Genomic DNA, 13,865 nt, shown 5'->3' on the forward strand with positions numbered 1-13,865 from the left:
ATGAGAAGTGCCCGAGGGCTGTGCCTCACCTTCTTGAACAGGTAAGGAACAGCGTCACAGTAGATCTTCCGGAAGGTGGGATGGTGGGCCATGTCACTGCGCCTCTCTTTGGGGAGATGGTAAGGGGAGCAAGGGAGAGAAGGGAGCTGCAGGCTGCTCACAGGGCCACCTCCCTGCCCTCCCCAGAACCGTGGGGCTGCCCTGCATAGGCTCTAATCTGTATCTGGGCACCCTGCGCCCTTCCACCCAGACCAGAAGACAGAACCTGTCAGGGGCTCTCTGTAGGGGCTACTGAACCCTTAAGATCCAGACGCTTCCCACGCCATGTAGGCTCCAGGTTCGAAGTGATTTAAAATCCTCACAAACTGAGTGACCTTGGTCAAATCATGCACGCTCTCTGGACATCGGTACTACCACGCGCATGCTGGAGACGGTCACCCCCACCACACAGGGGCTGTGGGGTGCAGAGATGCTCCTGCCCCAGCCCTGACAGCGGACCTGACAGCTTGATGCCGTGGCCGACTCGCCGCGACCAGCCCACTGGGTGGATCAGGGGGCTCCACATGTGGCACCAGAAGTCGTCATCACTGTCGCCATCTTCATAGAGGAGCCGAAGGCGACCCCCGATTACTGTGTCCACCACGGCCATGCGGGTCCGGGACACCTGGGACTTGTCCACCACCTCCAGCCGCATGCCTTGCCGGAAGGGGTACTTCATGCTCTCCACCATCTGCAACATCAGAGCACAAGCCTGCTGGGGTCCTGGGGCTCTCCCTGCCACCTCCCGTGCCAGCCCTTACTCACCCATCCCTAAGCCAGGAAGCTGGCAGGTGAGCCCTCGGGTCCTCCCAGGTTCGACACTGGCCCCCCGATTCCATGATATGGAGGGACAGCACAAGGCTTCCAAGGTGGGCACCAAAATGCCAGTCAGTCAGTAAGATGGGAGGTATAAAACCCACTTCAGACCAAGGAAACAGGTGCCTCAGAGGGCTCAAGTGACTTGCCCACACCCACCCAGCTTCACCAGTGCCAGAGCTGGACTGTGAAATTGGTGCCAGAGTCCAGCCTTGCGCACGCTCTGCGCTCATGGCCAGACAGCAGCGACCCCTGGGGACTCTACGTCTCATGACAGCTGTGAACCCGCTGGGCTACAGCTCTAAACGGCTACTGCACTTTGACCCAGGGACAGGGACCAAGATGCCCACAAGCTGTTCTGGAGAGCCCTGATGACAGGCCACGGATGAGGGGGTAGGAGGGTAGAGAGGCTTTCAGGTCACTGTCACCTCAGTGCTTTCCTGCCTGGGGTAGGAAAATGCGAACAGCGAGCTCTGTAGGGCTTTTCCAGCCCTGGGAAAACCAGCCCCAGCAAAACCAGCCCCAGCCTAGGCAAGGTGAGGACTAAGCTGTGCTTTTTTTTTTTTTTAACTTTTTTATAAAAAGAGTTATTTATTTGTCAGAATGTGCGTACAAGCAGGGGGAGCAACAGGCAGAGGGAGAAGCAGGCTCCCTGCCCAGCAAGGAGCCGGATGTGGGACTCGATCCCAGGACCCTGGGACCATGACCTGAGCCGAACGAAGGTGGACACTTAAACCACTCAACTGAGCATCCCAGGTGTCCCTAAGCTGTGCTATTTCAAAGTCCACCAGGAGGGGGAGCATCTCCAAGGTCACAAATCAGCCAACAGGCAAAGCTAAGAGTCCTAAACCACAGACCCGTCAGACATCAGCTCAAGGCCGGGAATATAAGCCCAAACCAACTGCCCGATTGGCCCATTTGAGAGAGAGACACAGGGTGAAGTCTGGGCCGGGGTTCCTCTGGGCTACCTTCCCCTCCTAGACTTTCCCTACATGTTCCTTTCCTTGCCGCCCACCCAGGGCAGCCCACAGCCCAACACCACTTTCGTGGCTTCTTTGTTTAGTCACACCCGGAAGCTGAGCTCTGCAGGGGTGGAGGTCAGGCTTGGGAGGACCCTCTTCTACAGGCCCAGCTCCAAGCACAGAACCAGGCACACAGCACTCAATCAACATTTTTTTCTCACCTGACCAACACACAGTACACACCGGACCTTGGTGGTACTAAACATTTACACTGGGTGTACTAAACATTTCACTCCGCACTTATCACATTGTCGGCATCAAAGAAACTAGACTGGCTTTGGACGAGAGCTTCCTTTACAACGCTCCCCACCTTTTACCCTCTGCCCCCGCCCCCTCCTCAGAGGCCCTGCTTTTGTACCCACTGTAGGACTGCGTAAGTGACAGTGAGTCACTGTGTGCTTGCTGACTGGCTCACATGGAACCAGAATCTAGCTTTTTTTTTTTTTTAATATTTTATTTCTTTGACAAAGAGAGAGCAAAAGTAGGGAGAGCGGCAGGCAGAGGGAGAGGGAGAAGCAGGCTCTCCGCTGAGCAGGGAGTCTGGTGTGGGGCTTGATCCCAGGACTCTGGGATCATGACCTAAGCTGAAGGCAGCTGCTTAACTGACTTGAGCCACCCAGACACCCCTCTTTTTTTTTTTTTTTTAAAGATTTTATTTATTTGACAGGCAGAGATTACAAGTAGACAGAGGCAGGCAGAGAGAGAGGAGGAAGCAGGTTCCCCGCTGAGCAGAGAGACGGATTCGGGGCTCGATCCCAGAACCCTGGGATCATGACTTGAGCCGAAGGCAGAGGCTTTAACCCACTGAGCCACCCAGGCACCCCTCCTCTTTTTTTTTTCTTAAGTAGGCTCCATGCCTAGCATGGAGCCCAATGTGGGGCTTGAGTTCACAACCCTGAGATCAAGGCCTGAGCTGGGCTCTAGAGCCAGATGCTTAACTGACTGAGTCCCACAAATGCCCCAGAATCAAGCTCATTTTATTTAAGGTGGAGGAGAGGCCAGCTTGGTAACACCAGTGGCCGTACCAACCCACAGTCACTTGCCTCATCTTCAGACAAGCACCAGCTGGAGAAGAGTGAGTGCTCGGTTCCTAACTGATCTCCGATCTTAGTGCTTGGTTCAGAGTGCTGAATCTGCCCACTGGGCAAGGCATTATGGGTACAATTATAGTTTTGTTGGAAATTATAGTTTTAGTTGTACATTATAGTTTTGTTGGAAAGAGAGCGTGGGGCCTCCTGGTGGTTCAGTCAGTTTAGCATCTGCTTTCAGCTGTCACAATCCCAGGATTCTGGGATCAGACCCCACATTGCGCTCCTGCTCAGCAGGGAGCCTCCTTCTCCCTCTCCCACTGCTTGTGTTCCTTCTCTTGCTGTGTCTCTGTCAAATAAATAAATAAAATCTTTAAAAATAAAACAATAAAACATGGAAAGCCACAGAGAGGACTCGGAGGCACAGCCCTGGTTCAGAGCGCCGGCTATTTTGTGACTGCTCTGCTGGACTCCGTTTCCTCTGCCAGACTGCGGAGTCCTGAATACAGGCTCTGTATCCCCACAGTTCTTTGTATACAAGTACTTAACCAAATCCATGGAACGAATGTTCCTGAAAAATGCTGTGAGCAAAGGTGAGGCTCTGGAGGAGGAAGCAGGAGACAAAGCAACGTAATCAACAAGGCTGGGGCAGAGTCTGGGTCGGGGGCGAGGCTGACCCTAGGCTGGGGAGGCAGAGAGCAACTGACATCCTTCCTGGAGAAACGTGAAGCTGCTGAAGACAGGCAAGCAAGGGCGTCTTTGAGAAAACACTCCGTGAGTAGCAGGGACAGAGGAAATGAAGGGTGCAGGAAGGAGATCAGGGAGGAGACCCAAAGGGCTCGCTGCCAGACCTTGATATGGAAATCCACGGGAAGCGTCCTGGAGCCCACCAAGCGCTTCATGAGGTACCCCTTCCAGTCGGTGAACTTGGCATGGATGGCTGTGGAGACAGCAGAATCTTGGTTACACAGACGACACCGCTCCCACCCACAGGGGGCGCCAGAGCCACCTAGTTAGGCCTTGTCTGGCCAAGGGGGGGGTGCTACAGGAAGCAGGGTGGCAAGCAGGTTCTGCTCTGGTCTAACCTCAGACAAAGGGTTCCCCTCCCACCAAGGGCTCTGCAGGAACCGTGACAGGGAATGTTCTCATCAACTCACTCCGTGGGGGCACCAGGATCTTGCTGTTGATGGCACACCAGCCAATGGGGTGGACGTCCACTGTCCCAAGGTTGCACCAGAAGTCGTGGCTGGCGTCATTTTCAAAGCCTTCATACCGGAGCAGCACCCGGTACCCTAGAGGAGGAGGAGGGCACCCACGAGGGACGGAGGGAGGAATGGGAAAGGTGCGGTCTCACGCCTTCCCTCTTCTCAAGCCCAAACCCGACTCCTATTCTAAGAACTCCTTCCGGGCAAGAGGGGGTCCCTGTTGTCCACAACAGTCACAGTCAAAATAAACCCATGCCCCGTACTCGGAAAGTCGTATGGCATAGCAGGAAGAATGAATCTTCTGCAGCCTGATCGTTCCTGGAAAAAAACCTTAAAAAGGGGAATTTACAAACTTGCCATGCTTTGTGGCCTCTCTGAAGCCGGGAAGAGTAGAAACCCAAGAACGGATTGGCAGAACTCTAGTAGGTGGGCGTGTTTGTTTCATGAAGCCAATTTCTGCCTGCAACAATCCCCACCCATGTGGAGATGTCCTTCCCCACACCCAGACCCTGCCGTGGCAGGAGGAGGCCCCACCTGCGGCCTGGATGACGGAGGCGATCCAGTACACCCGGCTGGGGAGCACCGCGTCGCTGTTGAGCACCTCCACTTTCATCCCCTTCATCACATCCTCCCACTGGTCATAGAGTGGGACCTGTGTGGGCACAAGAGCATCGGGGGTCGGGGGGGACGGTGAGCTGCCCAAGCGGACAGGGGAGAGCGACTGGCCTCATGAGCCATCACGTCCTCCTCTGCACCTCGGTGCAGGTCACTCGCTGCATGTGGCACGCCAGGTATGGGGCTAGGGATGGAGGCATAAGACGAGAGGAGAGTCCCAGAGAGCGGAGGGAGGACTCTGGGGGTGGGTAGCAGGGGACGGGGCAGGAGGGCGGGGGCCACAGCCAGACATCCCGAGTGAGTCGTCCCGAGTGCTGCTCTTAGTGGACCAGCTCACTCTGTCATCCCGGGCACCTCACACCTGTGCCCGTTTTGCGCCAGTGACGACACTGGCCTAACACCACCTAGTGCTCGCCACACGCGGGACTGTCCTGGGCACAAATACCACCTCTTTCGATCGCCACTCAAGCCTACGCAGTAGTCTCTAAGCTATCACCATGCTGGCACTCACGCACTACTTCTGGTACATTCTTTTTCCACCTCTCCAACCTGTCTCCTCTTGGGATGCACCAGCACACCCTTCCTGCTGGCCTTCCCCGTTATCTAACCCTCACTGGGCACCAACAGGACCTTGACTCTCCTTTGGAGAAATTCAACCGTTTTTCCCTTCTCACCCTGGCTTGAGCTTATCAGGCTAACCACCCCACATCTCTGGCCACAGAAGGGGTCTCCCACAGAACCTAGAGAGGGCTATGTCACCAGGCACACAAGGCCCCGCTTGGCAGAGCCTACGGAATCAGGTACGCTGAACGCAAGGACGATGTAACTCCCTGTGGAGAAAACTCAGGGTAAAAGAGTGTCGCACTGGGAAAGGGGATGCCTTCAACAGCAATGCGGAGAGGTCAGGAGAAGTCAAACTTCCCAACCTTCCACTGTCCACAGCGCTCCCCAGAGTTCAGCAGCAGCGACTTGAATGGGACTCTGGTCAGAGGACTCCAAGAGTAAAGAGGCCTCCTCCTCCACTTCCTGGCTTGAAAGACCAGACGTGAGCGCTCTAGGTGGCAGCATCTCTGCCCGTCCTGCCAGTCCAGGCCCAGCCCCCTGGGGCCTCACTCTTCTATGCTGCTTTGGGCAGAAGGGGGGTCCAGAAGGATCCCCACCTGCCTCCTGGGGGCCAGGGGGCCCAGGGCAGCTCAGAACAAGCTTTCAGTGGGAAAACAGGGAACAATGGGGAAGACAAAAAAAAAGAAAAAGAAAAAGGACTTCTAGCACAAAGTTCCTCAGAGGGAAGCACGCTGCCAGAAAGCCTCAATGAGGATTTGTGGGACGCCGCCGGGAAAAAGCGGACAGAAATTTAAACCAGAGCAAGAGGCAAAGCTGGACTGCGCTCACCCAGACCTCACCACTGTTCTCTCCCTGGTGCCAATGCCCAGCCTGGAATGCTTAGGAGGCTGGCAGGGGTGAGAGGGGTGGCAAGTGCCCGAGTTCCCAGCTCTCCCTCCCCTAATCTCCAGGGCACTCACATGCTTAAAACAGCTGACGGGAGCAGCTTTGTAACTGTGATCCTTCAGGAACTTTCCCCAGTCGAAACCCAGGACAAGCGCTGCAGAGAATGAGAAAGAGTTTGAAGTCAGCAGCCCTGCTAGGAACCTGGCCCCCATAAGCTTATAGAAACAGGTCCTTCCCCACCGGGGCAGCCCTATACCTGCCCCACCAGGGGCCATCAGAACAGGGCTGGACCTTATCCAAAGGGTGACAGACTCTCAGGAGTAGAGGAAACATTCGAGGGAAATGTCTGATCTTTCTTCCCCGGAAAAGAGAAGGAAATCCAAAGACGTTTGGGCTTAAATTCCTTAGACCTTCCCCAATCTTTCATTGGCCACAGTTTATCTGAATGGGTGGGCGGGGCGCACACCTCCGCCCCTCCAGCCTGCCCGTTGAGCTCAGCTGCAGTAAGAAACTCAGACCACCTAGAACAGAACTGCTTAATGCTCATATGCTCAGAACACGCTGTATACACTCCAAGAGAAAGGTTCCTTTCCTTATCCCACAACCCCTTGCCAAACCAGAAAGGGGCCTCCATTGCCCAAGGGAAACATAAGTCAAAGGGCCAAAAGCAATACAAGAGAAAAGAAGCTAATTCTGGGTTTCTGAATTACCAAGAGCAGGGGTCCTGGCACTTGGCAGTGACTAAAGGGATTTCCTGGGGTAATTTCCATACCATTTACCGATGGGGCAATCCACGCGGGGCTTGGGCCAGGGCACTCCTGGCTGCCCCATCTTTCCCGTTCCTGGCTCCCAGGCAGAGCCACCCCACAACGGGCACCCCACCCCCGCTGACCCCCAGCAGCTTCCTGAGCACCAGTGCCCTGCCGTCTTACCGTCTTGCCCTGTCGGTGTCCCGTCTGCTAGCTGTCCTGTCCCTTGTGAGTGGAGGAAGGCTCCGATTTTGGCGGACCAGGCTGCCTTGTGCAGGACTTTGGCTTTCTTGGTCGGCGGTTTTCCCTGGAGGGAGAACATGTGTGCGGCCCAAAAGCAGAGAACAGGGCTACTGCCTCGGTTCAAACCCTGGTTCAAACCCTGGTGTTCGTCCAGGGACTCCTCTTTAGTTTTTTCATTTGTAAATCAAGTGGATAACAATAACAATATCAACAGAGGGGCGTGGCAAGGATGAGCGTTCCTGCGTTAACACCAACACTCAGTAAGCGCTTAGCTCTTGTTCGACAAGGGAGGACCCGGTCAGAGGAGCTACAGGACAGGGAGGGACACTTCTTCTATCTTTTCAGCCTCTGCTTCCTCTCCAGGAATTTTCCCTCCTGCCTTCAACTCTCGGCCATCTCCTTCCTCTGAGGCTCCTACAGACTTATTGCAGAGAGTGGGCTTCAGAGAGGTCTATGAACTGAGTCAGGAGGCAGCCTTTTGTACACATACAGGAATGTTCTGGAACAGGTCCATGGCTTTCATCAGGTGCTCCAATGGGGGCACCCCCATAGGTGAAAGGCCACTAGTCTGGTCTATAATTTGTTAAGCCCTGCTCAGAAAGGCCCAGAGAATTTTAATATCTATTTTATAGGGAGGGGGCAGAGAGTGAAAGTGGGGGAGGGGACAGAGGGGGAGGGAGAATCTTTTTTTTTTTTTTTTTTTGAGAGAGAGAGAGAGAGAGAGAAAATCTTAAGTAGACTCTATCCTCAGTACAGAGCCTGACACGGGCTCCATTCCACAACCCATGACCTGATCAGATCATGACCTGAGCAGAAATCAAGAGTCAGATGCTTAACTCACTGAGCCACCCAGGCGCCCCCCACCCCCAGATAATTTAAAAAGATCAGTGAAGTAAAAATGTGAGTTTAAATCCCACACTGACTGAGATCAAATCCTGGCCCTTCAATTTCATTTATATACCTCTGTGTAAGTTACTGAAAATGTTTCAGCCTTAAAAATAGGAATTTAAGGGACACCTGGCTGGCTCAGTCAGTAGAGCAAGCAACTCTTGATCTTGGGGTTGTAAGTTCAAGCCGCATGTTTGGTGTAGAAATTACTTTAAAAAAAATCTTAAATAGGAATTTTTTTTTTTAAGATTTTCTTTTTTTTTTTTTTTTTTTTTAAATTTATTTGGCAGAGAGAGAGAGGGATGACAAGTAGGCAGAGAGGCAGGCAGAGAGACAGAGGGGAAAGCAGGCTCCCTGCTTCCGAGCAGAGAGCCTGATGCGGGACTTGATCCCAGGACCCTGAGATCATGACCTGATCTGAAGGCAGAGGCTTAACCCACTGAGCCACCCAGGCGTCCCTTAAATAGGAATTTAAAAAAAATCATTTTTAAGAGATTATTGGTTGGATTTAGTCCAAATGCTCAGCAAGTACTCCCAAATTGTAGCTATTAACAATACTATTACAATTAACAATACTCACTGAGGAGAGAGATTTTTCCATGCCCTGACTAAAATCCACGCAATGAGGGAAACAACAAACAATTATCTCACAAAAGTGAGAGATAAATTATATGAATTACTAAGCAGAAGACCTGGCACACAGTGTGACTTCCAAATGTCAGAGCAGTGGGTCTCAAGCTCAGCTACGTATTAGTCACCCGGCGAGACCGGTCTATGTCCAGGGGTGCCTGGGTGGCTCAGTGGGTTAAACCTATGCCTTCGGCTCAGGTCATGGTCTCAGGGTCCTGCGATCGAGCCCTGCATGGGGCTCTCGTTCATCGGGGAGTCTGCTGCCGCCTCTCTGCCCGCTTGGGATCTCTCTCTTTCTGTCAAATAAATAAAATCTTAAAAAAAAATTTTAAAGTCCCTGTGTCCAGGAGGCACCTGGCGGGCTCAGTCAATGGAGTGTATGCCTCCTCTGACTATTTATCTGAGAAAGAGTGAGCACGAGTAGAGTGGGGACAGGGGAGAGGCAGACAGCCTGCTGAGTAGGGAGCCTGCCCAGGACTGAGTCCCAGGACCCCGGGATCATGACCTGAGCTCAAGGCAGACGCTCAACTGACTGGGCCACCCAGATGCCCCAAGCATCAGTATTTTAAACACCCTCCAGGCGATCCAAATGTGCAGGAAAGTTAGAGAACCAGTGTTGTGGACAGTGGCCATAGTTACCGGGAAACCACAAAGTCAGGCACCTGCGATTACAGCCCAGTTCCAGCTCTGCTGCTCTTCCAACAGAACTACCTTAGGTAAGTCATTCTTCCTCTCTGAAACTCAACACAATTCTCAGCTAATGTGTGGGTGACGAACACATCTCTTTAAGAATCCTTCCATTTAGGGACCCCTGGGTGGCTCAGTTGGTTGAGCAGCTGCCTTCGGCTCAGGTCATGATCCCAGTGTCCTGGGATCGAGTCCCACATCAGGCTCCTTGCTCGTCAGGGAGCCTGCTTCTCCCTCTGCCTCTGCCTGCCATTCTGTCTGCCTGTGCTCGCTCTCTCTCTCTCTCTGATAAATAAATAAAATCTTTAAAAAAAAAAAAAAAGAATCCTTCCATTTATAGGGGTGCTTGGGTGGCTCAGTCCATTGGGTGACCAACTCTTGATTCTGGCTCAAGTTATGATCTCAGGGTCGTGAGACTGAGCCCTGAGTTGGGCTCTGCACTGGGTGTGGAGCCTCCTTAAGATTCCTCTCTCCCTCTCCCTCCGCAGTCCCCGCTCAACCCCCCACCACTCACTACTGCGGTCTCTCAACAATAACAACAACAACAACAACAACAAAAAGACTTTCTAGGTAGCCGCCTATGAACAAGGCATCGACTTCCTAAACTCAACTGTGGTTGGTGAAATATATGCCTGTCTCCTAGCTTCCCTTCAGAGCATTCATGAAAGCTAGGAAGCAAGGACCAAGGGCATCGGCCTCCCCCAAGGCTCTTGTTTAAACGTACTAAACACATCGCACTCCGCCGGGAGTGAAGATGGGAGATGAGGGCCACTCTAGAAATCTGCGATTCAACAAGCTCCATAAATGGATTCCTCTGCCTTCTAGATTGCAGAGCATAACAAATAGCAGGAAACGTACAACCTCAGACAGCCACAAGCAAGCTCCTCCCAAGCCCTCTTGGCCCCTTGCCATCAGTCAGCTGGGGGCTCCTGTCTCGGCTCCCAGGACCCTAGGAAGGGTCTTCCAAGTGACGGTCTCTCACCTGTAATCTGGCCAAGATACTGGCTTTCTTGGAGTTGGAGGAGTAGCTCCTGGAACAGGAAACGCTGCAGAATCTCTTAGTCTTGGAGAAGAAGGCCTCCCTTGTACCCACGATACCACACATCTCACAGACAGCTGGGAAGAGAACTTAGGACGTGACCCACCTAATACGATCACCCCAAATCAAACAAAATAACGGGCCCTTCAAAATCTGGAACAGTGCAATAACCAGGTGAGTCCCAGCCCCCCAGTCAGGCTGATAGGACTGGAACAGGAGCAGGAGGTGTGTGTCCGCCTGAATCTGTTTTGTCTAAGATAAGCTGCCTGGCATCGCCCAGCTACATGTCAACAGCGGAGCTAAGGAAAATCCACAGGGCAACAGTGAGTGTTGGAAAGTCCGTAAAGAGGAAAATGAGAAGAAAAAAAGTGCCTCCTTCACCTAACTTCTGTGGCTTTTCTTCTCATCTATAAAGAGACTGAACTAGATCAGTGTTTCCATCCTGACATCGTATTAGAATCACCTGAGGAGCTTAAAAATTACCCAAGCCTGAGATTCTAATTAACTGGTCTGTGATGGGATATAGGCATCTGTAATCTTTAAAAGTTCCCCAGATGGGGCACCTGGGTGGCTCAGTTGGTTAAGCGCCTGCCTTCGACTCAGGTCATGATCCTGGAGTCCTGGGATCGAGTCCTGTATGGGGATGGGGGTGGCTGGGGGGGGGGCGCATGTCCCTGCTCAGCAGGGAGTCTGCTTCTTCCTCTGACCCTCTCCCCTCTCATGCTCTCAAATAAATAAATAAAATCTTAAAAAAAAAAAAAAGCTCCCCAGGTGATCCTAACACACAGCCATGATAGAGACACCTGGACTCAATGGTTTCTAATGGTTCTAGTCCCAGAGTTCTAAGATTCTAAGAGAATGGCTGGAAGAAGGGAGAAAAGGCAGTGGCAGGGGTGGCAGAGTGGGTAGGGTAGGGGGGTAGGGGAAGGAAGAGAAGATAGGTCGATGGAAAGGAAAAGTCAAGTGGCAGAGTATTAGATCATTCTTCTAAAGGCAAGCACTAAGGGACAGGTATGTCCTCATAGACATCTAGCCTGTCTCTCCTCATAGGCAATCCATACATAGCAGGCCTGACACAGGGATCCAGCAGCTGTCCAAGCAGCACAGCGCAGAAATTCACTGGCTTCCAGATGCTCTATGGGGATTTTCATCAGTAATTCTCTCCCCAGGAAGTCACTTTACTCTGTATTTTCCACCCCACCCCCACCAACCACATCCAACCTACATGTTATTTCTTGTCCTTTCCCGAAGAGTAAATGAGAACATTTTAGGTGTTCTTCTCAAAATCTAGGCTTAAAAATCAACCAGCTATTCACACCAATGTAAAAGCAGCACCATATTAATGACTGGCCTCTAACGTGTGCCAAGTAAGTATTAGTCGTATGAAAGAACAAAGGAAATTGCGATTTCAATTCAGACTGCAGCAGGAAATGCCCCCTGGGGCACTTCTCTCTCTCTCTCATAGGCCCTTAGATATGAGATCAAACAGCTTTTACACCTGTACAGCTCTGCCCACATGGCCTATATCCTCCTCTTCCTCCCTCGCCTCCTGAAACCTCCCCGTCTTCAGGGGACACCCTAAAAGCACCTGGCTCAGAACCACTGCCATCCAAGGAGCGGGGAGTCCCAGGGCTGAGCAAATGCAGGGGGGAGGTGGGCAGCTCCCCTGCTTCCCGATCTTCATTTTCTGCTTCACTTGACTCTTCGAGGTAGGAGCTGCTCTCGCTGCCTGCACTGCTGTTATAGCTCCGGAAACTGTCATAGCCACCAAAGAGCTCCAAGTCGTCGTCCTCTTCCTCTTCCTCTTCCATAGGTTCTGAAGATGGAGTCTCCTACGGGAAGGATGACACAAACCAGGCAGGAAGAAATCAGGTCTGGCTAGTGTATGAGGAAGAAGGATGCAGGTCTGCTGTCAGCTCACTTTCCAATTCTTGGGTCAACACCTTTAGGCTAAGTATCAGGCAGAATCAAATACCCCTTTGGCAAACACCAGGATCATCACTCTCGTTTACACAATTCTTAACTGCAACTTATCAGAATAGCTTAATAAGACAGAAAATGGTGTTGGAATTCACCAACCTCCTCCTGTGGATTTGTAAATGATGACATTTTAACATGATTCACATAGAATACAATGATGTGAAAATACTCTAAGTTATCTCATGAAGACTTTCTGGGGGAGATGTATATTGGAAAATCATCCTTCCCTCTTCAGCATACGTGCACCAAAACAATCTCAATTCTGAAACAATTACAGCCACAGAAAAGTTAATTTGGAACGCAGACTGCCCTAAGGAGGATCTGGGAAACAAATGACACACTAGTTAGAGCATAGTGGTATGTACCATAGCTCTGGACTCCACTCTGATCCTAACTAGCTGTGGTCTTTGGGCAAGTCACTGAATCCCTCTGGGCCTCAACTTTCTCATCTATGAAACAGGAAAAGTAGTTAGCTCACAGGATGTGAAATGTAAATGAGATATTGTGTATCAATCTACCTGGCACTTAGGAGAAAAGGTCCCAGACCAGGGCTCAAGTACCATCTCTAGTGCCGACAAGCTGTATGATCTACAGCAAGTCAATCTCTCCCGCCTCAGTTTCCACATCTGTAAATGAGGATACCACCTCTTCCAGAAGCTTTGAGGGAGAAATAAGGATTAATGCAAGTATAGCGCTCAAAACAGTGACTTGCATGTAGCAAGTGTTTGATACATGTTGGCAATTATTACTGGCTAAAAGCCTGGGCTTTCAAACCAGATTTGCCTGGGCTTGAATCCTGGCTCCACCACTTAACTGTGATTTTGTGCCATGTGCGGAACCTTGCCTTCATCAGTACAACGAAGATAACAGCAAGCCTTCTTTAGATGACTAGAACGAAGACCGAGATATGTAAAGCCTAGTTCTGTTTCCAGCAGTTAGTGACAGCTCTAGAAGTGTGGACTATTATTCTTAGCCTCCATGTCCCTTATAGAATTTTTTTAGCTATTTCATTTTATGTTTACAACTACACGCCCAAATGTAGCAGAAAAGACACCGAATGTAAATGTAAGGTGACCAGAAGCCAAATGACTCAAGGATGAGTGGGGGACAGGTTACAGGACAGTGGGAGAAGTTCTGGAGCCTGCAAGACTGAGTGCCCATCTCCTTCGCTTTACAGTTGTGTGGCCTTCCTGGGGAGTCACCACCTGTCTGCGAGCCTCGGCTACTTTAACCGTAACAGCGAAACAGTGACACCGGATTGTTGTGAGTACCCTGGGCGATTATGCACGTGAACGCTCCAGACACGTAGTTTTACGAAACCTTCCTCTCCCTCACGTCCCACCAGGATGTCACTGACCCCCTAATCCCCCAAGAAACGACCACGAGGGAGGCAGGACAAAGAAGATTCAGGAGCCCTCAGATCCTGAACCCAGTTCCCTTTCCAGGGAGGCCAGGGAGGCCAGGGAAGCTGTTCC

The 13,865-nt window shown here is 51.7% G+C and overlaps 1 protein-coding gene across 3 annotated transcripts in view; it reads right to left on the bottom strand.

Moving 5' to 3' along the window:
- The window catches only part of L3MBTL2 (L3MBTL histone methyl-lysine binding protein 2), a 529,035-nt gene that overhangs the window by 5,649 nt on the left and 509,521 nt on the right, over positions 1–13,865 (bottom strand). Inside the window, exons 2-10 of one of the 3 annotated variants that reach the window (XM_082739985.1) lie at positions 11,999–12,242; positions 10,354–10,487; positions 7,107–7,230; positions 6,249–6,328; positions 4,645–4,762; positions 4,063–4,197; positions 3,757–3,845; positions 499–730; positions 30–106 (exon numbers count right to left, since the gene is read on the bottom strand). In XM_082739985.1, the coding sequence (XP_082596111.1) occupies positions 30–106; positions 499–730; positions 3,757–3,845; positions 4,063–4,197; positions 4,645–4,762; positions 6,249–6,328; positions 7,107–7,230; positions 10,354–10,487; positions 11,999–12,242 (1,233 nt within the window). Of the gene's footprint in view, positions 1–29; positions 107–498; positions 731–3,756; positions 3,846–4,062; positions 4,198–4,644; positions 4,763–6,248; positions 6,329–7,106; positions 7,231–10,353; positions 11,411–11,998; positions 12,243–13,865 lie in introns of all 3 variants that reach the window. The other 2 variants (XM_082739986.1, XM_082739987.1) reach the window with 2 other exon arrangements.

This window comes from Mustela nivalis, assembly GCF_964662115.1.
Source record: "Mustela nivalis genome assembly, chromosome: 7".
Taxonomy (NCBI): Eukaryota; Metazoa; Chordata; class Mammalia; order Carnivora; family Mustelidae; genus Mustela; species Mustela nivalis.